The following is a 24,680-nucleotide window of genomic DNA, read 5'->3' on the forward strand; positions in this document are numbered from 1 at the left end:
GGGTAGTTGGACTCTGCTCCAAGAGGGAATGTTCCAGTAAATAAATTAGAAGCTGCATGGCCACCTGTGACTTCTTTAGACGCCGAATGGTGTTTCTTCTTCCACTTTCTACTGGTCAAATTGGTCTCAGCCTGTCTAGATTTAAGGGGTGGGGACAGAGATCCCACCTCTGTATGTAATGCATGCTAACGAATGGGTGACCATGCTTTAAAACCATCATAGGTGGGAATCTGATGCATGCCACTCTAGAACCCAGGTTGATTTGGTTGGGGAGGGGACAGTGTTCTCTGCCATTTGCATCATGTGGTTTTCATCTCTGGTTTCAAGATAAATGGATCCATTGTTGTTGTATCACAGCCAGAGAACCAGAGCGGCAGGCAAGAAATTCCATAAAGAAACATGGTTTAGGGCTGGGGAGATAGCTCAGTTGGTAGAGTGCTTGCCTTGCAAGCACAAGGCCCTGGGTTCAATACCCAGCATCACAAAAAAAAAAAAAGAAAAAGAAAAAAAGAAAGAAACATGGTTCAGAACTTGTACCCATTGGGGTGGATATGTCAGTGGTGGAATATATACTTTGCATGTGCAAGTGCTTGAGTTCAGTCCCTAGCACCATGAAAACAAATAAACAAAAGCAAAAACCTTGAACATTTTGCTCCTGTTTACCTCTCTTTACTGCTATATCTAGCTGCAAAAGGGGCTGGGAAATGTAGTCCCTAGCTGAGCAGCCATGTGTTCAGCTACAGACTGGTGGGATACTATTATTAAAAGGAAACAAAAGAGACTAAGTATTGGGGATAATATTTTTTTTGCAACTATGTGTATTTTTTAATACATGCATATATATGTGTATATATATTCATGTGTATAGAAATAGCTCTATATAGAATATAGAATACAAGGGGGCTGGGGAGATAGCTCAGTTGGTAGAGTGCTTGCCTTGTAAGCACAAGGCCCTGGGTTCAATCCTCAGCACCGCAAAAAAAAAAAAAAAAAAAAAAAAAAAGAATATAGAATACAGGGAGTGGGGAGGTAAGTCAAAGGGTACTTTGTTTCAGCTATACAAGATAAGGAAGTCCTGGAGGCTAATTCATCTCAGTGCATAGCATAGTGCCTACAGTTATCTATACTTATACTGTGTTATATACTTACACATTTGCCAAGAGGATAGATCTTTTGTTAAATGCTCTTATTACACAGAAGTGATAATAAAGAGGGCAGGAGGAAACATTTGGAGGTGATGGACAGGTTTAAGCACAGATGGTGGTGATTTCACAGGTATACAGTAATCTCCAAATTCATCACATTGTATGTATTGATTATGTACAGCTTGCTGCTGCTTGTCAGGCATACCTCAATAAAATGGGTTTTTGTTTCTTTGGGTGTTGGGGATTGAACCCAGAACCTTGCACTGAGTTGCCTAGGCTGGTCTTGAACTTGTGAGGCTCCTACCTCAGTCTTGCAAGTAGCTATGATTACAGGTGTATGCTACCATGCTCTGCTAAACTTTTGCTTTTTAAAAGAAACAGAAATACATGGAATATAGCCTGGCAGAATTCACAGAAGAGCTAGCTAGGTGTGGCAGTGGGCACCTGTTCCCCAGCTACTCAGGAGGCAGAGGCAGGAGGATGGAGAGTTCGAGGCCGCCTTGGCAACATATTGAGATCTTGTTGAACTAAAGAGAGAGAGAGAGCAGGAAGATCTAGAAGAAGTGGGTAACAACGGTTAGTTTTGGGGAAGAAGGATATTCAAAGCAGACTTTAGCTGTGGTTGTAGTGTTTTAATTTTTTTTTTTTTTTCCCAGTACTGGGGATTGAACCCAAGGCTGCTGTACCCATGACTACACTCCCAGCCCTTTTTATTTTTTTATTTTGAGACAGGGTCTTGCTGAGTTGCTGAGGCTAGCCTCGAACTTGCAGTTCTCCTGCCTCAGCCTCCTGAGTTGTTGGGATTATGCGTTCATTTTTTCCCACATGAAACAATGTGTGTGTGTGTGTGTGTGTGTGTGTGTGTGTGTAGGGAAATGATGTCAAGTCCTGGTTTTGATAAACCTTGGCAGGGGGTATCTCTGTCTTGTCCCTCCAAAGCAAACACAACTGGGCCGATGATCATTTGGCCTCGATTACCAAGACTTCCTGCTTTCCTGAAGCCAGAGAGGTTCAGTGACATAGTGTTTTAATTTTTAACAAGGATAATGTCTTCATGTTTTACTTGTGAAATTAAATATTAATTCACACTGAAGAGCGCCTGGTGAGCATCTGGCTGCTGGTCGTGTGGCCTTTGTCTTATCTCTCCACGATGGAACCAACACCAGGGAGCTGGGAGGCAGCGTGGCCCTTTATCTCCCCTCGCTGCTCATCCACAGCCCCTCCTTCTGGAAGGTTATCTCTGTCCCTGTCTTCCCCCTCCTGCTCTGGTGGGCTTCCTTTGTTACTAGCAGATATTCCTCGAGTGTGAGGGCTGTCTCGCACTGAGGAATTCAGAAGTGATTCCCACGTGGTCTTTCTCCACACAGTTAACTTATTATTTTACTTATTTATTTTTGGTGCTGGGGACTTGAACCCAGGGCTTGGCACTTATGAGGCAAGTGACATACCACTGAGCCTCACCCTCAGCCCTGAGATAACTTACTAATTACAAATGGAAAGTTTGGGGTATGGCTCAGTGGTACAATGTTTGCTTCACATGCCCCCCCCCAAAATAAATAAATAAAGGAAGAAAGGAAGAAAGGAAGTTGGCCACTGTATAGCGGATACACTGGTGGACGGACACCTTCACCCAGCAGTCAAAGTCAAGGTCACCGGCACCATGTCCAGCCCCTGTGTATAAGCACAATCTAACCACCAGGAAACCTCAGGCAAACCCGGGCTGAGGGATGTCCTCCAAAGCCTCTAGACCGAACTCTCTAGAAACATCAATTCCTGAAACACAAAGGTTGAGGCACCATCGCAGGTTAAAAGAAGCTGGAGACACCAGCAGTAATAATGAAGGGCTTGAAACTGAGCTGGATCCAGGCCTGGGGGGAAGTGCCGGGAAAGAAACTGGTACCAGAACGTGAGTTGGGATGGTCTTTGCAGCCACAGCATTGCTTGGTGTCAAGGCCAAGTTTTCTCTCTTTGATCATTGTATTCTGGACGTACAAGAGAATATCACACACACTGAAGGATTTTTTCTTAGAAGTAGGAAGGCGTGGTGTCTACAACTAAATCCCAAATGCTTTAACACGGGAGTGGGCAACGTTTTTGGTCAAAGACCAAATAGTGACGATTTTAGGTTTTGGGGGACATATGGTCTCTGTCACAGGCACTCACTCTGCTGCTTGGGTGCCAAAGCAGCCATGACCATATGTACATGAGTGGGTGTGGCCGTGTGCCAGGAAGACTGGACATATGGATACTGCATTCCAACTGCATTTAATTTTCACGTGTCACAAAGTATTCTTTTGATTTTTCCTTTTCAACCCTGCACAGCCCATGTCCTTACTGCCCGCACAGAATTAGAGAGCCAAATTTGGCCTGTGGGCTGTAGCTGACTGATGTGTGATATAGAAACAGGACACACAGGTGACAAGCAAATGCAACTTAAGGAAAATAGTGGGTCAATCTAGGGCAAGAATAGAAGTTTTTTAATTGTTCTTATCATTCTGCAAGCTTGACATTTTTAAAATTTAAAACAAAACAAACACAAAAAACCCCAGCAAGATTTCCTTCTTTGGGAGACCCAGGAAGAGCGAGGGAGGCTATGGTCCTTCTGTCTTCCAGGTGGGTGGCCACGGTGACTCGCTCGCTCATCCGGGACTTCACTCCTGAGTATCTGCTCAGGTGACCAACTTCACTGCTTCCTCATTTTCTGGCTGAACCTTCGCATCTGGAGACCCTGCCTGGCAGGCTCTGTCCTTACTGGCCAGCCATCCCCCTTTTCTCCCTTTGTTAAAAATGTTTCCTCAACAGCCAAAAAACAGCCATTTAAATTATGTCCATTGGCTTATTGATTTTAACTTCATGTTCCACATTTTCCTATTAGTTGCTTTCCTCGAAGCAGCAATTCAAAATTACTGTGTTCCATTCTCCCAGCATTGGGATGCAGTCTCCTGTGGCTCTGAATGGTTATTTCCAAGAATGAGATAGCAAGTTTATTGAGTTACTGTGTATGGGGGAGGGCAGGTGGCTGTAAGGGAAGAGGTATGTTCTTTGCCTAGTTGACTTAGCACTCTCTCCATTGCTGGGATCAGAAACTGAAGTCAAAGGGAGCCGTAAGTGAACAGGAATTTATCAGTTCATAGAACCCAGGGTATTGGATAGCATGCCATTGAGACTTGCTTAGACCCAAGATCCAAAATTCATTTTCTGTTGCTATAATAAACTATCTGAGGTTGGTTGCTTTATAAGGAAAAGAGGTTTATTTTGACTTGGGTTTTGGAGGCTGCAAAGTCTAAGCTTAAGTGGTCATATCTGGCAAGGACCTCTTGCTGTCCCATAACTTGGAAGATGGCATCAAATGGTAGAAGCATGTGTGAGAGTGACCAGTGGGTACCTGTGTTTAAGTGAGATTCAGGGGAAGGTGCCAGCCTTGCTTATAACAATCTGCCCTCATGAGTACTAATCCAACCCACTGAGACCTTACCTACTCCTGCAAGACAGGCAATCTCTTCCAAGGGTGGTTCTCCCATGATCTAATCACCTCCCACATGGTCCAACCTCTTAAAGGTCCTGCCACCTCTCAGCACCATTACATTGGTGACCAAGCTTCCAGCACGTGAACCCTGGGAGATACACCATATCCAATGCTATGAGAACTGCACCCCTTGCCATCTCTCAGTTCAGTTCTGTTTTTCTGTTTGACTTCATTCTTAGGAAGGCTCTCCCCACTCAGAGTCCATGTGTAAGTTCTACCAGATCAGCAAACCTCAAGGAAAAGAAGATCTCTAAGCCAGTCCTTCTAGCCAGAGTCCCGGGGCCCTCTCTCATTGGGCCATCAGGAGCCACGTGTTCAACTCTGAACCCAGCAGTTGCCAGGGAACTGGAGGATACTGGTTGGCCCGGGCAGGGTCACATGACCCCCCTTGGGATGGAACCTCAGTTCTACCAAAGCATCTGGACTAGGAATTGACTAGCGGGAGCCCCTTGGTGGCACGTTTGATTGATGTCAGCATCAGAAGGAACAGGGAACCTGGGCAGGGAAAAGCAGTGGTTCCTTATGACAGGTGCTGTGTCATGCTGCTTTCCGTCAGCCTGTGACCTCTGTCGTCATGTCCCCGATCGCAAACAATGAAAAACGACCTGTTCATGTTCCCCCCCTAAATTCTGCCCTGGCCACCCCGTCCCTCAGGAGACCCACAGGACCTACAGGCAGAAGCTGGAGGAGCTGACGGCCCTGCAGGCCTTGTGCAGCGGTTCCATCCACAAGCAGAAGAGGCGCCTCAAGGACTTGAAGCACGCGCTTCAGAGGTAGGTGGGGCTTAAACAGAGAATGGAAATTCTAACGGTGAGAGAGCAGGATCAGCCTCACGCAGCGCTGGACACAGGGAATCTGTTTTTTTCCTCTAAATTCTGTCATCTTCCAAATTGGCTTTGCTCTCAGGCTGACTGTCCCCTCCTGGTCACTGAGATGGCCACTTACAATATCAAGTTTAGAGCCTCTAGGCTTCTTTCCTGTTGGGTTGGTCCCGTCCCCCCAGTAGAATAAAACTTGTCTTTCCCAGTGTTTTAGAGGAAGTTCTGGGATTGCCCTGCATTGGCTGGGATTGGTCATATGCCCATCTTTGTACTGGTCACTGCGACTCTGCTTGAGTAAGACTAAGTCATGTGCTCGGTCTGTGGACCTTAGTGGGCGGGAGAGCCCTCCTCAGTCCAAATGGAGGGCGGAAGAGAATGAGAGGTTTCTCAGGTGAGAGCCGGGGTGCTGATGGAAGGAGTCCTGCTGGCCAGGTTGAGCAGGTATTCTCACAGATGCGGGGTGCTCCCCGCCGGGTCTCTGGTGTTGGAGGTCCTGGGCTGGGGTCCCAGGGGGAGAAGTGCTTGAGCTCATGGCTTAGTTAGTTCTTGAGCCCAGATCACATTCACCTCGTGGTCCTCATGTCTCCAGGTTTGGAAGTTCATCCCTTGTAGGTGAGGGCATTCATGGATGCTGTTATCCCCAGGCAGGCAGGGAAATTGAGGCTCTAAGTAATGTGCCCAGGCCATTTACCTTGACCTCCGTTTTAGATTTCGTGCCTCCTGGTCAGTTCTTCCCTTCCCTCGTGGGCAGTGTTGGGGGAAGGTGTTGATCCCATCCGTAGCTTTGGCGGCACAGTTTGGAGTCGGGAGCTCATTAGCGATGGGATAAGCAGGTGTGGATTGTTCCATGTAAACACATCACCACTCTTGGCAAAGCGCATCTTTCCGATGGCAGCCTCCAGAGTCCCATCTGTTTTCAGCCCAGAGTTTTTCAGCCTCAGCACTGTTGATGAGTCTCTGCCGTGAAGGACTGTTCTGGGTGTTGTAGGATGTTTGGCAGCATCCCTGACCCCTGCCCACTGAATGCCCGTGGGGCGCCCCACTCCTGTTGTGACAACTGGAATGTCTCCAGACATTGCCAGTGTCCCCAGCTGCAAGGCCAACCTGTGAGTTAGGGCTCTGGACTAAGGACCCCTTCCTCCCACCCTCCTGAGGGTGCTTTGTCTCAAGACTTCATTTTTCTAGGTTTGAGAGTTACATCTCACCAGAGGGAGACAGGCAGACTGTGATTGGCTGCTTATACTTCTACCTATTTTCCTGTAGAACCATGAGAAGAAAAATAGTTTTGCCAGCTGATCCACTGAGATCCTACCGTGTGCCAAGTACAGTAGGATCCGTGCTTTACACTCCTTTGACTCATTGACTCATTCCCACAGGCTGTTGTCTATGAGGAAGGCCCCTGCTTTCCCCACTTTCCAGTGTGGAAAATAAGGCAAAGAAATTGGAGGACTTTTCCAAGGTCCCAAGGCTACAGGGAGCCAGTGTCACGCCCAGAGGGTACAGAGGGAGAACCAAGCTTGCGAGAGGCCCTGGTCGGGGTGGACACGTGGAGGGCAATGCCCAGAGTCCCAACTCTCCCCCAATCTGAGTAATGCCCTTCCCTCTGCACCCACCCTCCCGCCACAGGTATAAGCGCCATGCCAGCCAGGAGGAGGCAGAGCTGGCCCAGCAGATGAGTGCCCACATCAAGGAGCGGCAGAACGTCTTCTTTGACATGGAGGCCTACCTGCCCAAGAAGAACGGGTAGGAGCGGGACCATCCAGCCCTGCTGTGGGACTCTCCCCTCCCTTCAGGGGCCCGAGGTTGAGAGGAAAGGAGGACGCGAGAAAGGAAGAAGGGTGCTTCCCCACGGAGCTTGAGTCCAGAAGAGGCCTCAGCCCCTGCCGGGTGGTAGTAACGTTCCTGGGAGGACTCTTTTGAGAGTGCCACCTGGGGTCGAGAGGAATGGTGTTTCGTACCAAGAGAACCAACATATATTGTGTGCCTACTGCATGCCCAGCATTGCGCTGGAGGCTCCTATTGTATCAGTCATTTTATTCTCAATAACCTGGTGCATCAGATCAGGGTATCTCCATTCCACAAGGTTCAGAAGCATTAAGGAATATTCGGCCCAGGGGGCTCAGGATGTGATGTGAGACATTCTGACCCTGACCCTGTTTCTTGGCTCCCTAGTGCTGTCAGAGCCTCCACCCATCAGGCCCCAGTGGGATGGGAGGTGGCTCTCTAGCCCTGTTACATTCTGACCCATTCCTCCTAGTGTCTCTTTTTTTTTGCTTATGTGGATTAAAAGCTCCCATGAGTTAGGTGGCAGTCATTTTCCACAGGATGAAAGAGCAGCCCAGCATTTATGACCTTTTTTTTGCACTGTACTGGGTATGGGACCCAGGGCTCACACATGCTAGGCAAGTGCTCTCCTGAGCTGTGTCCCTGGACCTTTGCATTTTTTTGTTTTTGACACAGGGTCTTATGTCCCAGGCTGGCCTGGGACTTATGATCCCTGGTCTCAATCTCCCAAGTAGCAGGGATCACAGACGTGTGCCTCTGCTCCTGACTGCATGATCCTCTTTGCAGTGTTGCTCAAACCCCCCTCCCTAACTTCTCTGTCCCCAGTTCTTTGTGCATTTGACACCAGTCAGGAATCTTTATGCTACAAATGACAGAAAACCCACCTTAAAGTTGCCTAAAAGGAAATGGAGGATTTATTGGCTCCTGTAACTGAAAAGTCTAGATATAGCTTCAGGTATTGCAGGATCCTGCTGCTCAAATGATACCCTTAGGACCTGTCTCATTTAGCTTTTTTAACCTTTCTTTTCTAATGTGTATATTTCATATCTAGGCAGACTTTATAAACGGGTCTGCAGGAGCTCTGAGTTTATATCCTACCTGTGTAGTAATCCCAGTAGAGACAGTCTGTTCCTCAGTGGCTCTGGGAAGAAAGTCTCATTGTCCTAAATTGTGTCACGTGACCATTCTTGACCAATCATGAGGACACATTGCTTTGATTGGCTTAGCCACGGTCATGTCCCTTCCCCTCTGATCTTAGTAGGGTAGTGATTCTCCCGCTTTGCTGGTGAAGAAACTCGGGATTCAATGCTGGGCAGAAGAGAATAGATAGAGCCCTCTTTATACTTCCATTCCAGTTATAGCAGACCGGAAATGCCCCAGGAATCCCATGGTAGCTAGAAAGATGGCTCTTCCATTTGTTCTTTTATTTCCTCTCAAGTTTACTATCCAAAGCCTAATGCAAATGTCGCCACCTCAGTGAAGCCTTTCCAGACCCCCATCCCTGTGTGGGATTTGTCCTTCCTCCCCTGAGGTCCCTTGTCTGCCCTTTGGTGGCTCTCGCGGTGGAGGCCCAACCATTCAATGGCTCCAGCAGGGAGATCCTGCCCTCCCGCATGCTGCGAGGTGCTGAAGGTGCCCTTCAGCAGATGCCCCTCCATCTGGGGAGAGCTCCCGACATGCAGGTGCAAATCCGGCTCCCACCCTCACGGTATCTGGAAGGGAAGGAGAAGCACGAGAGCAAGCAGATCCCTTTTTACGGCAAATGTTCGCCATTTCCAATGGAAGGTGGACACATTCCTACACTGTGACCCAGAATCGGTTCCTGGGCACATCCCCAGGGGAAATGAGTGTTTATATCCTGCGCAAGACTATGTAGGAATGCTCACAGCAAATTAGTGAGACACAAAAGGCCAGGGATTGTATGACACTATTTAGATGAAATGTCTGGAATAGGCAAATCCATAGGGACAGAGAGTAGATGGGTCGCCAGGGGCCGGGGGAGGGAGAGTGGGGAGGGATTGCTGGTGGTGCTGCGTCCCGTTTGGTGGAAATGGTATGGAATTAGGTAATAGGGATGGGTGCTTGGCATTGTAACTGCGTTATTGGTCATTAAATTGCGTACTTTAAAAGGGCACAATTTATGGTATGTGAATTATGTCTTAGTTTTTAAAAAAGTATATTCACAACTAGCCAAAAACCAAAAACACACGGATAAACCTGGAGGATGTTATGTTCGGTGAAATAAGCCAGATGCAAAAAGAAAAAGTACTGTATGATCTCACTTATATGTGGTATAAAAAAAAGTGAATAAATAGAAGAAGAGAATGGAAAGGTAGTTACCAAGGGCAGGGGCACAGGGCAAGTGGGGAAATGTCAAGCAACAAACTTGTTACATAGTTTGACTAAGCACAGAGGGGCTTTGTTTGTTTGTTTATGGTGCCGGCTTCCGGGTTTGGAACCCAGGGTCTTGTACATTCTAGGCAAGTGCTCTCCCAGTCTTGAGGATTGGCCCACAGCATGAGAACTGTCTTTAAAAATGCCGTCTTATGTATTGGAAATTTGCTGAAAGTAGACTTTTTCGGTACTCTTGCAATACATTGAAAAGCAACCAAAACCAGAAAATAAACCAAATGTTCATCAGAAGTAAAAGAATTGAATCAGTGGTGGTGTATCCACTCATGGAATACTACTTACCATGGAAAAGGGAACAAGCCAAATACCCTCCACATGGATGCAGCTTGGAATATCCAGGGAAGGAAGCCAAGTGCAAAAGATTCTGCCCTGTATACATTCATGTGGAGTTTAAAAATAGGCAAAAGGAATTCATGGTGGAAGCTACTAACCCCGGTTGGGGTGGGCATGAGGGAGCCTCCTGGGGCTGGAAATGTCATATTCTTTGACCTGGTGTTGGTCACCTGTATAAATACATAGAAATCCATCATGCTTATGCTTAAGACATACACTTTTGAAGTTTATGCCTTAATTTTAAATAGAATCCTAGGTAGGCACCTTAGTGCATACCTGGAATCCCAGTGACTCAAGGGACTGAGGCTGGAGGATTGCAAGTTTGAGACCAGCCTCAGCAACTTAGGGTGACTCTTGTCTCAAGAAAAAGTATAAAATGGGCTGGGGATGTAGTTCAGTGGTAGAGCACCCTTGGGTTCAGTCCTCAGTATCACCAAAAACAAAACAACAACAACAAAAAACCCTTTCTAAATTGATCTAGAGATTATACTTATGCCTTTATCTCATTGCCTAGAACTTAGTCACATGCTCACATCCGGCTGCAAGGGAGACTGGGAAAAAGCCAGCTTTGATGGGGACAAATGAGCTAATCAGACAGTCATGCCCAAGTTGCCATAGTCTTGAGTTATTGTTCTCATTTGCTGTGGGGCCTGTTTTCTCACTCGAAGTGCTCAGTGCAGGCTTTCTAAGCCTGCAGAATTTTGGGTGGGACCTACTCTCAAGGCTGTTCAGGAATGTGACTATCACAGGTCCTTCCTTCCAGGCTCTACTTGAATCTGGTCCTTGGCAATGTGAACGTGACCCTCCTCAGCAACCAGGCCAAGTAAGTATGCCCGGATCTCCCCCTCCCCCAAGACTGGCTCAAAATCCAGACATCTTGCGCTTTTTACTTGGGGAAGATGGGTCCTAGCTTGGATTATTACGTAAAGCAAAGCAGGTTAGCACTTGGGCTTCTGGCTTTCGGTCTTTCTGGCCTGGTCCTCCTCAGTGGGTAGACTGCTTGGGAAAGGTTTCCTTCCTTCTTTCCCCAGAGTCAGTGTGTTGCTGGATAAGACTCCCCGTTTCCCACCAAAATGGTCCCTGCTCTGTTCCCTTCTTACAGCATTTATTACGTGCCTCATGAGAGCATTTCCCATGGGAAAGGGTGCTCCTGCCCACTGGAATCTCTCCATTTCCAGGCAACAGTGACCTTTGTGTTTCTGCTGAGGCACTTGGTTGAGGGAGAGACTGTCTCTGCCCGGCCTCTTCATATCGTGGGCCCAAAGCCCTAACCCAGGAGTCCAGGGGCAGAGGGACCTTTCATAGTTGGCCCTCTTTCCCTCGATGGTCCTCACTGACGCAAGGCCACTGCCTCCCTTAGTGGAATGGGCAGGGCCTCGTGGGTTGTGGCGGCAGCGGTAGGCTGGCGGGGCTGGGGGTGACCTTCCTCGGGGGTTATGTCATGGCAGGTTTGCCTACAAGGACGAGTATGAGAAGTTCAAGCTCTACCTGACGATAATCCTGCTCCTGGGTGCTGTGGCCTGTCGCTTTGTCCTTCACTACAGGTAGCGGGGGTGGCAGTGTGTGTGGGCACACAGGGCAAGAGGAGGGGGCAGGAGAGAGGGGTCCGGTGGAGGCCAGGGCCCCCTGCTTCTGGAGTGTTTGGTGTGGTAAGACGTAGGGTGGGGACGGACGTTCCTCACGGGAAGTGGCAGTGCCAGCACCCTGTGTCCATCCCTTAACGGGCTGCCGGAGGGCCCGCCGATTAGCAGTTCAGAGGCTGGTGACGGCCATAGGACGCGCAGCCGTTCAGCCACGGAGCGGACGGAAGGGCTGACACGCTGCCGAGGAGGGAGCCAGACCCAGAGAGCCACGTTGCATGGTGGCACGGATATGAGATACCCAAATGGTCCATCCCTGGAGACGGTGAAGGGCCCGCCAGGGGCTGGAGGAGGGGAGCAGGCAGTGGCTGTTCATGGGCCATAGGGTTTCTTTTTGGGGTGAAGAGAAAGTTCTGAGATTAGGTAATATCTGTTGTACACAATTCTGCAAACGTAACAAAATCCACTGAATTACCTACTTTCCAAGGGTGAATTTTATGGTATGTGAATTATATCTCAACTGCAAAAAAATAAAGAAGAAAGAAAAAGATTCAGCCCACGCTGCCTGTGTTTAAACCCTGGCTTTGAGACTAACTGGCTGTTATCATGGGGAGGCTCCCCCGGGAGCCTCAGTGTCCCCATCTGTAAGACAAGGTGACAGCAGGCCATAGCTCACAGGGTGGTGACAGTCAGCGAGTCCACACTGCCGGTGGCCAAGCTCTCTGAGGAGGGAGGCGGGGGCTGCACGGCACTGCCTGGGGTCCCTTCTTCCCACTGGCCTTGGGTCTTCTGCCCGGAGGGGAGGCAGCCAAGTACGGTTTGGGATTTGGCCCACGCGTCAAGGGTTTATTTTCTGGCCCGTGCTTGTCTGAGAGTCCTGCTGCTGGTCTAGCTACTCGAGTAACCTGACAGGCTCTTGCAGGCCCTGGGCTGCCTGCCGCGAGGGGCCTGGCCCACTTCCCCGGGGGCAGAGGCTGGGCACACTCTCCCTTCTGGAAGGGGTAACAGTTCTTGGTGTGCAACCACGTTCCCTCAGTCCCTTGGGTGGGACCCTCCGGGGCCCTCCCGGGGCAGCCTGGGCTGTGTTGTCAAGTGCTCCACCCTGGGCCTGATGGACAGTCCCGTGGCTCTCCCTCCCCTCTGCGTGAGTCTCCTGGGGCTGCCGTAATGAAGTACCCCCAACCGGGGGCTTAAAACCACAGAGATGCAGCCTTTCGTGGTTCTGGAGGCTGGAAAGCAAAGTGAAGGCTCTGAGGCAGGTTCCTCCTCGGCTGTCCCAGCTGGCCGTCCTTGGCAGTCCTTGGCGGTCCTTGGCATCTGTCATCACATGGCTCCTTCCCTGAGCGTCTCACTAATGGCCTTCCTGTAAGGACAACAGCCAGGACGGAGGACTCTCCATAACCCGGCATGGCCTCCTTCTAACTAATCACATTTATAAAGACCCTGTTTCCAAATGAGGTCACATGCTGAGGTCCCAATGGGGACACTATTTGGGGGACACCTCCTGTAGGCTGACAGAGGGGCAGGGGAGTGGGGCTGGGTGGCAGTTGGAAGTCACACAAACAAGGGCGCAGTGGACACACCTGCCTGTGTGAGAGGCTGAGTCGTGGGCACATCCCCATCTGGAACCTGTGCACATGTGGCCTTATAGAGCAAGAGGGGCTCTGCAGATGCGACTGGACTACAGATCTGGAGATGGGTGGGTTATCCTGGGTTTTTTCACGTGGGCCCAGGGTCCTCAGAAGAGTCCTCACAAGAGTCAGAGTCACAGAAGGAGTCGTGATGACAGAAACCAAAATAGGAGGGGTACAGGGACAAGAAATATGGCAGCCTCTAGGAGCTAAAAAGGGACAGAAAGCATATTCTCCCTGAGAGCCACCAGGAGGCATCAGGCCTGCCAAGAGGTTGGTTTTAACCTAGTAAGACCCAGTTCAGACTTTTGACCTCCAGAACTGTAGGAGAATAAATGGTTTCTGTGAACCATTAAGTTGGTGGTGATTCGTTACAGCAGCCACAGGAGACTCATACGCTTAGCCAAGCAGATGAGGCCAGCACCTCAAGCATGTTGGAGCAAGTGCTGGAGCCATAACATTTTGGGGGATGGGGTATCAGGGATTGAGCTCAGGGGCACTCACCCACTGAACCACAGGCATCCCCAGCCCTATTTTGTATTTTCTTTTAGAGACAGGGTCTCATTGAGTTGCTTAGTGCCTTGCTCTTGCTGAGGCTGACTTTGAACTTGCGATCCTCCTGCCTCAGCCTCCCGAGCTGGGATTACAGGCCTGTGCCACTGCCCTTGGTTAATGTTTTGTCTTCATCCGGAAGATTTAGGAAGGGACTGGAAAAAGTGTCCTTGTATCCACGACTGGCTATTGAGCTTGCCTCCTGCTGAAGGTGAACAGGAAAACCTGCATTGAAAGTGACCCTCTGTCTTGGGAGACCTGTCCCTGGCCACCATCACTTCCCGTCAAATTCCTGTCAGTCTGATTCCTCTGATTCCTCCGAACCTCATTTTGCAGGCTGGATGGTCTGGTACTTCCAGAGTTGTAGCCCAGGATAGGGACAGCGTCTGAAGCACTCTGCTAACAGCCTGCACCGCAGGTGCCACTGCGCTCACCCAGGGGACGCACGGCTCCCAGGAGAAACAGTCACCCTCCGTCCCGCAGCTGGGAAGGGGCAGAGCTGGGATTTGAACTCAGGCCCTGGAATTGCGGAGTGTGGTCCTGACCTTCCTGAGTCTGTCTCTGTGGGCGACAACAGTTTAGCCCTGGGTCTGAGGGTGACTGTCTTCTCACCCCACAAAACAGTCACAGCTTCGGAGACGCCCCTACTTGTACCCCATTGCCACTCGGGCTGCATCCTTCCTCTCCCAGCTCAGGGACATCCCACTTCTCTCAGGGTGGAGATTGGGGGTGTTGTTCCTCCCCTCTCTGCAGACAGCCCAGGCCCGTGGTCACTTCTCCCAGGAGACGTCTGACACAGGCAGGAGCAGAAGAGCTTCCCTGTCAGGGTCGAAGACAAAGCCCTCCCCAGAGTCGGTGGTGGCGGGGGTGCCTCCGAGGGCTGTCTGTCACTGGCGTCTCCCAGGACCCTCACCCAGGAATGCTCCGATCGGGGGCCAGCCTCCTCACTTTACAGATGGCAGCCTGAGGCCAGTGGGTCTCTGGCAGGGCTTCAGCCGTCCATTCTGTCCACATCTGAGGCCTGCTCAGCCAGGCTCCAGGCCGTGACCACGGGAGAGGAGGCAAATGATTATTTCTTCATTAGCCTTATAGCCACACAGGCTGCGAGACTTGTTTTGTAGGCATAACAAATTTATATCTGGTTTAACCAGGGGTGGTGGCACACACCTGCAATCCCAGTGACTATAGAGGTTGAGGCAAGAGGATCCTAAGTTTGAGGCCAGGCTCAGCAACTTAGCGAGAGATCCTGTCACAAATTAAACAAAAAGATCTGGGGATGTATCTCAATGGTAAAGCCCCCTAGAGTCAATCCCCAGTAACCCAAACCCTCCCCAAAAAAGTGTACCTGGTTTAAGGAGATGGGAGGAATTTGCATCTTACCACTGCGGACAACCTAGAATAGAACTGTGAGTTTCCAGTTCTTCAACTCCTTCTGTTGTCACCCCGAAGCTTCCCAGACAGCCTGAGTTCAGAACAGAGATGGGTCGCCCCGGGTCGAATGGCCTGGGGAGGTGGGCTTCCTCAGCCAGAGCTCGGAGTGCAGGGAGGGCCAGGTGGAATGCGGAGTGGCCTCGGACGCCTCAGGGAGAGGAGGTGTCCCAGGGCCCGACTCCTCTGCTTGCCAGGGTGGAGAGGGGTTCCGGAGGTGGGACCTGCCGCGGGCAGCCCTCACCCCGTGTGCTGTCCTTTTGGGGTGAAGGACTGGCTGACCTGGTGCTCATGTTGTTCCCCACCCCGGGGCTGTTTTCTTCGTGCCAGGGTGACGGATGAAGTTTTTAACTTCCTGCTGGTGTGGTATTACTGCACCCTGACGATCCGGGAGAGTATTCTCATCAGCAACGGCTCGAGGTAACTGGGAGCCCAGTTTGGGGGCGGGGGGCACAGAGGGAGCCAGAAGGAGTTGTCCTGAAGGAGACTCAGGTGTGGGTTGACACCCTCGACCTGCATTCCCTTTCCCCTTGGGGGCTCTGTGACTGCTCAGACCCAGAGAGGGAGGGACACTGGGTCTGGTGCTATTGGCACAGCGTCTTATTTACAGTTACTCTGCTGAGGAGCAAAAGGAGCCCTAACTCAAACTGGTTTAGCGTAACAGGAAATCTGTTGTCTCATAAAAAAGAGCAGGTTTGTTGGTTCTGACTTCAGGTAAGGCTTGATCTAGGTGTTCTGAGAGTGCCACCAGGACCCAGTTCCTCTTCATCTCTCACCTCTGCCCTCTCCTGTCTTGTCTTTACTCTCAGGCTCCATGCCATCCCTCCTGGCAAACAGGACACATTCCTCTCTTCCATGACTCAGCAACTGGGTCCCATTGGTTGGGTCCAGGAGCTGACCAGGTCTCTGAACCAGTCACTTGCCCACCGTTGCACTGCTGTGATTGGCTAGGCCGGGGCCTCCTGCCCATGGCCCCATCATGAGCAGCACAGGAGAGGCGTGGCTCCTCAGAGGAGCACCGGGATATTATTTCTAGGAGGACGGATGGGTCTTGGTGACAAGAGTGGATGGGCCTCCACAGCTGGAGGGGGAGAAGGATGGACAGGGGTGAAGGTCTTGGGCCAAGCCTGTCCTGTGTCAGGAGAGAGGATTCCTGGGTTCGTCCTGGTGCTGTCGCTGAGCCGCTCTGTGACCCTGAGCAGGCCATGTCCCCTCTTTGGGCAGGTTCCAGGTCCCTTGCAGGGAGTGATTGTGTTAGTGTCCTGAGGGAATCTTGGCATGACGGGGGGCCCCTCTTTGCCCAGCTCTACAGGACTCTGAGTCTGAGAAACCCCACATTTTCTCTTGGTCTCCTTTCTGTTCTGCCTGCCCCCGAGCTGAGCCACGGGACCCAGTTAGGATCCCTAATGTGGGGGTACAGCTCCGGGAAAAGCCTGTGCTTGGTATGCACAGGGCCCTGGCCTGGACCCCCAGCACTGGGGGAATAAAAGACCCACGTCTTGCCCCTTGGAGGACCCTTTTCTGAAGGTCTGATTCTTTTGGGGTGACCATGGAACAGCCTCCCAGCCCCTCCCCACTTCCTCCCTCCTGGGACTGGTAAGGATCAGCCAAGAACTAAATATTGAAGCCTGGGGACATCTGCCAAGCCCCTGAAATTACTTGCCACCTTCTCACTTTTTTGCCTGGTGGTCTCTTATGGCAGGTCCGTGCCCTGCCGGATCTCACTCTGCATGTAGAGCCAAGAGGTAAGGACCAGCTGCTCCCTCCTGTCAGCCCAGCGCGCACCGTGACTCGGGACCGCAGCCTGCAGCACAGAGCTGTGCGGACGGCTCAGTGTTTCTCAAACTGCTCGTTCTGTCCTGTCCTCGCCATTTTTGCCATATTCACGACAACCTGCATTTTAAATCAACCTTACTTTTTTTTTAAAACTTAAATGTATGTTGATTTACGATGATAAGAAAACGATTTCACCACCGTTCATGGAAAGCGAGCAGTAGTTGTAGAAGCATTCTGTAAAAGCATCCCTTTATTTTCCCTGTAGAAACCCCGGTGTCAGTTATTCTTGTTTCTCTAGCTCCTGGGCCTGAGGTCTGCTGTCTGTGCGTGTGTGTATAGAGAAAGGGAGGTGAGCAGATCTCAGGAAGCATTAAAGCCAGGCGCCGTGGCACATGCCTGTAATCTCTGGGAGGGAGGTTGAGGCAGGAGGATCAAGAGTTCAAAGCCAGCCTCAGCAATGGCAAGGCGCTAAGCAACTCAGTGAGACCCTGTCTCTAAATAAAATACAAAACAGGGCTGGGCGTGTAGTTCAGTGGTTGAGTGTCCCTAAGTTCAATCCCCGGTACCAAAAAAAATAAATAAAAAAAAAAAATAAGAGGGAACATTAAAGATGTCCTCGCATATAACCCAGACTCTCCTCCATAATCGGGAGAATGGTAAAGAACTAAACGATGGACCTTCCCCTGCGGTTCACTGCATCTGGTGGGATTTTCTGGTGTCATCCTAAAACTGGGTGGCATGTGCCCATACTTTGGGAAACACTGAAGTAGAAGACCTTATCAAATGAGTAACATTCATAGTTTCCCTTGATTTTAGAGTGAATAGTATCTATCTGCTTTGGGATGTGGTTGGAGAGAGTCCAGAGTAGTACATGGTGGGGAAACGGGACCAGGGCAATTGGCAAGACACTTTTACCACTGATTCTTTTCTGTAGCCGTGGGCTTACCCTCAGTCTTGGTGTTTCACCCTTCTGCTGAGCTATTAGAGTGCTTGGGGGCATGCTTTATCCTTAACAGCCATTCGCACTTTAGTAAGAGTTATTCTGGTGAGTTTGCTTGTTTTTACTATGTTGAGCTATTGGGGGGTGGTTACCAAGAGAAGGAGCAGGACTGAGAGAGAGTCCCTGAAATCGTGGCGCTCACTGGAGGTACGTAAGGGAGGGATGGAGTTCCAGAGACAAGCCTCACTGGTCCTAACAGTTTTGCTGGAACTTTTCCCGGCGCCTGGGTGTCCATACTGGAGGAAGAGCAGGAGCGGTTGTCTCTGCACTTTCCCTGCCAAGCTCTGTGCAGCCTGCTCTGCCTGCCCCCCGCATGTGCTGTTCGTCACATGTTCAGTGAGCACCAGAGTTAGAGTAACTCCCACTACCTTTTGGGAACACCCAGCGAGTTAAAAGACGGCCCTGGCATGGTAAGTGTGGTCCTTGCGATCTCAGCTTGTGATGGAACCGTTCCTCCAGGCCTGTCTTCCCGAGCTGGCCCCAGTGAGGGCCTCGGCTTCTAGAATGAGTGCAGGAGTGGGGGTGGAGGCGAGGCAGGCGGGCTGAGTCTGGGTGACTCAAGCTTGCGACTCGTTTTCAACATCTGTTGCAGATTTAGCCTCCATCCTCCCCCAGCGCCTTCTCAAAGCTGATTTATCCTGGGGCAGATGAAGAAGGAGGTCTTGGAGGTTTCTCCCGCTCTGGCCCCTCATCAGGGAATAGCTAAGAAACCATTCCCCAAGAGCATGTGCGGAGATGTCCTAGCATGTAACCCAGACTCTCCTCCATCATCGGGAGAATTATGCCGGACTGCTCCGCCCCAACCATCCAAAGGTGCTTGGGTCCCTGGCTTTTCAGGGTCCTGTCCTGGAAACAGACAGCAGGAGGGATCCAGGTCAGTACGCACTTTTCTCATTTCTGCAGTAGCCCAGGCACTCAGGGCTGGTACCCAGTGAACACCCCATGGACTTTGTTGAAATGAACCCAAGCCACGCTCTGCAGTGAGGAAAGTCTTTGGGACCATACTGGTGTTCTAGGGACAGTAGAGCAGAGCCAACCATGTGTGCCTCCTGGAGGCTTGTCTCCCTGAGACTCTTTTTTTTTTTTTTTTTTTTTAAATATCTCATTTTCGATTTTTAGTTATACATGACAGCAGAGTGTATTTTGGCAGAACGTACATACATAAAGTATAACCTACTCTATTTAGGTTCCCACTCTTGTGGCCGTACATGATGTGGATCCCTGAGACCCGTGCATTTCCTGGTTGTGTCTGAGACGTGACTTTGGACAGGAGGTGTACTCTGAGACGCAGGCTTGGGGCAGGGGTGGGTTCCCAGCATAGAATGGAGCCACCAGGGTGTGCTGCCTCCCACCTGAGATGTAGCTCATTCGCTCAAGAAACAAATGAGCTTCCCTTTTCTAATTTGACAAATGATGGCAACCCACCCAGGTTGAAGGGGCACTTGTGAGCCCAAATAACTGGAAAAAGGAGGAGAAAAAGGCAGTGTCCCTCACCCCAGTACTGGGGATTGAACCCGGGGTGCTGCCACCGAGCTCCCCCACAGCCCTTTTTATTTTTTGAGACAGGGCCTCATTAAGTTGCCAAGGCTGTCTTCGAACTTGACCATCTCCTGCCTCAGGCTCCTGAGTCGCTGGGATTGGGCCGTGCACCACCGTGACCACTTCCAGCAGTGTTAGCCCCACACCGACGCCCTATTGTTTTCCCCACAGCCCAGGCTGACCTGGTACCAGGTCAGCAGCCCAGAGCTGAGAGCCCCTCCTGTGTCCTCACTGATCCCAAGGGAATCTTCAGATTTCTGCTCAGTTAGGCTGGGGTGACTTGCTGACCCCTGAGCCACTTGCTGTTGCCAGAGAGCTGCTGAGCACCGACTGGCCAGTTCTGAGTCATGCCGGACTGCTCTGCCCAAACCACCCAAAGGTGTGCGAGTCAGGTGACTGTCCACAACGGGAGTTCATGGACCAGGATGGGTGGCGACTGGCAGATGGCAAAACAGCTGATGTCCACCACAGTTAGTTCTCGGCCAGAATCAATAATGACTGGCAGTCGGGTTGGTCTTCCTGGAGCTGCAGTGCTTGGGTCCCTGGCTTTTCAGGGGCCTGTCCTGGGAACAGACAGGTAGCGGGTGGCAGGCAGGGGAGGAGCCCCCTTTGTGGAAGCCGTTCCCCAGTGGTCCAGATTGCCGGAACCCCAAAGCCAGAAACTGCCGTGGGTTGACCAATGCCTGCTGCGCATCTCTTCTGCACAGGCGCAGACGTATCATGTGTGTCCTGAAGGGAGAAGCGGCAATCTCTCCGCACAATTCGCAGAGTCCAAAACATGCTGTCCCTCCGTTCCGGCCACACACGCACCTGCTCTTCCTGGGCCCTCCACCGTCTGCTTGTAAAAACAAGTCCACAGGCCTTATTTTTATGGCAAACAGGCCCAGAGAGTGACTGCTACGGGGTTTTTGCAGGTTTCTCTTTGAGGTGATTCAAAGGTTCTGAATTGATCGTGGTGGTGACACAGCTCTGGGAATATAATAAAAACCACTGAATTGTACAAATGGATGAATTGGACGGTATCTGAACTATATCACAATCAGACCTGTTATATAAACACACGCAGACACAAAACCAGCCCAGAGCCCTGGGGTGTGCAGATGGACAGTGAGGCTCGTGAATGCTGAGCTGGGGAAGATGCCATTTCTAGCTTCACCCCATGTTGCTGAGCTGTGTTTATTGGTGGCATCTGTCAGAACTGGGCTGCGGGCACCATGAGCTGTGAAATTAAAAGCTGCTGCTCAGTCAAGCTTGTCCAGAGCCTGGTCTGGCCCAAGCAGACAGGGAAAGGGGATTTTTCAGGGAAACTTGGGGGTATAGGACAAAGGAGTGGTGGGGGTCAAGATCTGAGGGCTCCTTTGTGGCTTTGCAGAGCTCTGGGGGCTGCAGTGAGACCTCTTGGTTGCCCTTTGATGGAGGGCAGTCCTGGATTGAACCAAGGACCTCATGCATGCTAGATGAGTGTCCTTCCCCTGAGCTACATCCACAGCCCTTTTAATTTTTTTTTTTTTTTTTTTGTGCTGGGGGTTGGACCCAGGGCCCTGTGCTTGCAGGGCAAGCACTCTACCCACTAGGCTACATCCCAACCCTTAATTTTATTTAAAGGCAAGGTCTCACTAAGTTTCAGGCTAGCCTCAAACTTGCCATCTCCCTGCCTCAGCATCCTGAGTAGCTAGGTGACAGGCGTGCACTGCCGGGCCAGGCCCTTGGCTGGTCTTTAAGCCAGGTCTGAGGATCTGGTCAGCTGTATTTACTATTAGGAAATTGGATTTAGGGGTCCTCTTAGACTCGGACAGGCAAGATGGGGATAGTAGAATTGGGACAGTGCCGGGGACAAAGATTTGGATGAATGTGATCTCCTGTCACCCTGTGGTGGTTGGCATACAGACTAGCTGCTTCTTTCACCCACCATACCTCCTGGACATCACTTCATTCGTGACAACATTTATTGAATACTTGTTGTTTACCTGGTGCCGTTAGTGCTAGGAAAACAGAGCCATGTAAAACCTCATCTCTTACCATAATCCCTGAATCACACACACACAGGCTATTTCCCGAACAGCTAATTTATATCCAGAAATGTCTTATGGGCTGAAAAGAGGAGAGGGGGTGGTTAAGATTCAGCCCTCGTTCTTGTGATGTGCACATGCTAGAAGGAAGGTTTTCTGATGGATCCAACCCACCTGTTAGGAAATGCAAGTTAAGATCCCAATAACAGCGGCTGGGATGTAGCCCAGTGGCAGAGTGTTTGCCTGGCACGCACAAGGCCCTGGGTTCAATCCCCAGTACCCCAAAAAGAAAAAAAAAAAGGACAGTGACGAAAATTTTAAATGTTATCTCCAGTGTTGGTGAGGTGGTGAGGGTTTGGGGAAACAAATGTACTGCCGATGGGCGTGTACATTGGGGAAGCCGTTTTGGAGGATGATTTGACAGGTAACAAGACATACCCAGACCCAGCCATCCTGCTTCTGGTAGCCACCATGGAGAGAGCGTCATGCCAGGGGACTTCCACAAGGATGTCACAATAGCACTGAGAGGCAAGGTGACCATTGTGGAAGCGCCAAGTAGACCATGGCAGAGCCACTCCTTGGAATGTCGTGTGACATTTAAGAACAACAGGCCCGTGGCTGCCGCTCGGCCTGGCGATGGTGACAGGAGAGCAAGCTGCAGGCTGATGTTAGCTAAAAAGAAAGCCTCGTCCAGCATCCCGTCCCCGGCAGAGCCTCATGGGTCCTCCTGGTGAGAGGCGGCACCTGGGCTCTCCCTGCTCGGTCCTGCCCCAGTGCTCTGTAGAGTTCTGACGGAGCGGAGGGGACTGCTGTTCCCACGCCGTCACCCGCTGCTCCCCGGGGTGTTTAGAAGAGCTCATGCTCCATGGTTTGGCCAGCAGCTCCCAGAGAGGAGCTGGGGAAGCCAGCAGAGACCTGAGACAGCTGTGGGGACTTCGAAAGGTGAAGATCCTCACCTTTCAACTCCTCTCCTCTCAGGCACCCTGAGGGCCCCAGGCCAGGACAGGCGGGGTCTGAGAACACGGCCCCCACAGCTCCTGGGCTGGATGAATGAAGTCCAGGGCTGGGCAGGGGTCTACCATAGATGACGATGAACCTGGGGCATGTGGCTCCCAGGGAGATGCCACACGTGGAGCCTGTCATCGGGTGTCTGTCCCGGGTAGCGTGTCCAGCTCCGTGTGAGTGCATACACCTGTGTCTGGGTTTGAATCAAAGTTTCAGACCAACTGTCACCTTCTCCGAAAGGCCTTCCCTGCCCACCTTGCTGAAACCCGGATCATATTCCTGTTTAATTCCTGTGTCTGTTCAACACGTTTACGAGCAGCTGCTCTGATCTGGGTGTCACGGGTACATCAGTGAGCAACAGAGACGAGGTCCCTGCTCTGCTGGGGTTCAGGTATGAGTGGGAAAGGAGGCTCAGATAACACGTGAGTAGGTGCTCTCAGATGGCCATAAGCACCGTGAAGGAAGTTAAACAGGAATATGATCCGGGTTTCAGCAAGGTGGGCAGGGAAGGCCTTTCGGAGAAGGTGACAATTGGTCTGAAACTTTGATTCAAACCCAGACCAGACCCAGGCACGCAAAAGTCTTGGAGCAGAGAGAACAGCAGGTGCAAAGGTCCTGCGTCAGCCTGCTGGGCTGCCATGAGAAGCGTCCTGTACCGGGCCTCTTAACACATCTTCAGTTTTAAAGGATCCAAAGGCTGGAAACCCAGGGTCAGGGTGCTGGCACACTGGTCTCTCCTGAGCTTTCTTTTCCTTGGCCTTCAGAGGGCCACCTTCTCAGTGTGTCCTCACTTGACCTTTTCTCAGGGCACACGTATCCCTGGTGTCTCTTCCTCTTTGTACAGGGACACCAGCCACATTGGATTAGGTCACTTTTGTGACTTCTGTAACTTCAGTTACCTCTTTAAAGACCTGTCTGCAAATACGGTCACATTCTAAGGTACAGGGGGCGGGGTGGGTGTCAACATGGGGATTTGAGGGGCACAGTTCAGTCCCTAATGGCCCTGAGGCAGCAGCAGGCTTGGTGAGCTCAAGAAAAGGCCAGCATGCCCAGGAGGACAGGGAGGCGGGCCTGAGGCCAGGTGACCTTAGGGATGTGTTCTGAGGGTCTCCAAAGCCCCTGGAGCCCCGAGTGGGTCTCTGGGATAATCTGCAGGTCGTCGGCGTAGGATTTTTTGTCTCCTTAGGATCACCAAGGGGCAGGCGCCCGTTCCTAGGCAAGTGCTCTACACCGAGCCACTTCTCAGCCCTTGATGTTGTCCATCCCTCACCCCGAGAAGCTGTTTCCAGCTGCAGAGCAGCCCCGCTGCCGTTGGGAACAGAGACCACCATCGCCTGTACTTCTCTCCCCCCCTGAGCCTCTTTCCTTCTTTTTTCCCCCAAGAATTAAAGGCTGGTGGGTGTCTCACCATTACGTCTCTACGTTCCTGTCGGGGGTGATGCTGACGTGGTGAGTCGCCCGGGTCTGGGCCCCTGGAACCTTCCCAGGGAGCTGGATGAGTTAAAGGCTGGCCCGTGTGGGGCGGGGGTGCTCCAGGGGAGACCTTTGGGTCAGGAAGGCAAGTAAGAGCTTAAACAGGACCCTGTCGGGCCAGCTGGGAGTTTCATAGCTGGGAATGTTTCCCCGTTGCCCGCAGGCTGGGGCAGAGGTGACAGGGAACAGCAAGACCAAAGGAATGAATGAGGCTTAGGAATGACCGCATGAACTCCCTTGGTTCTGGAAAGAATGGTGGGCATAACCTGGCCCAGCTCCAGGACAAATAAGGGCAGAAATCAGGAACCAGGGTTTAACTTTAAAACCTTTTCTTCTCCCTTGGTTGGAGTGGAGCTGGGACAGAGACCAATGTCAGATTCCAAAGCGCCTCAGCTCTTTTCTTTCTCTTTCTCTCCAGGCCTAATGGACTAATTTATCAGAAGTTCCGCAATCAGTTTTAGCATTCTCAATTTTTCAGAGTGAGTGTCTGAACCCAGCTTTGGGGAAAGGGCTGATTTCTTGGGGCTCTCACTGAAAGGGCCCCCCCAGTGGATATCACTACTGGCCTGTGTAGAAGGGTGACCAGGGAGGGAGAGGGCCCTGACCAGAAATCCAGAACAGAACCGTTTCCACCCCCTGCTGATGAACTCCATCCTACCTCCCTG

General features: G+C 51.2%; 1 protein-coding gene and 1 non-coding gene across 2 annotated transcripts in view; both read left to right on the top strand.

The window, feature by feature from the left end:
• Tmem120b (transmembrane protein 120B) overlaps positions 1–24,680 on the top strand; it is a 43,280-nt gene that overhangs the window by 12,837 nt on the left and 5,763 nt on the right. Inside the window, 8 exon segments of the mRNA XM_047560649.1 lie at positions 5,326–5,444; positions 7,119–7,235; positions 10,786–10,845; positions 11,471–11,566; positions 15,544–15,633; positions 23,926–23,991; positions 24,434–24,471; positions 24,474–24,494. Of these exon segments, the coding sequence (XP_047416605.1) occupies positions 5,326–5,444; positions 7,119–7,235; positions 10,786–10,845; positions 11,471–11,566; positions 15,544–15,633; positions 23,926–23,991; positions 24,434–24,471; positions 24,474–24,494 (607 nt within the window).
• On the top strand, positions 21,751–21,822 carry Trnaa-ggc (transfer RNA alanine (anticodon GGC)). The gene has a single exon. It is a non-coding gene; the product is annotated as a tRNA-Ala (tRNA).

Source organism: Sciurus carolinensis, chromosome 8, assembly GCF_902686445.1.
Source record: "Sciurus carolinensis chromosome 8, mSciCar1.2, whole genome shotgun sequence".
NCBI lineage: Eukaryota > Metazoa > Chordata > Mammalia > Rodentia > Sciuridae > Sciurus > Sciurus carolinensis.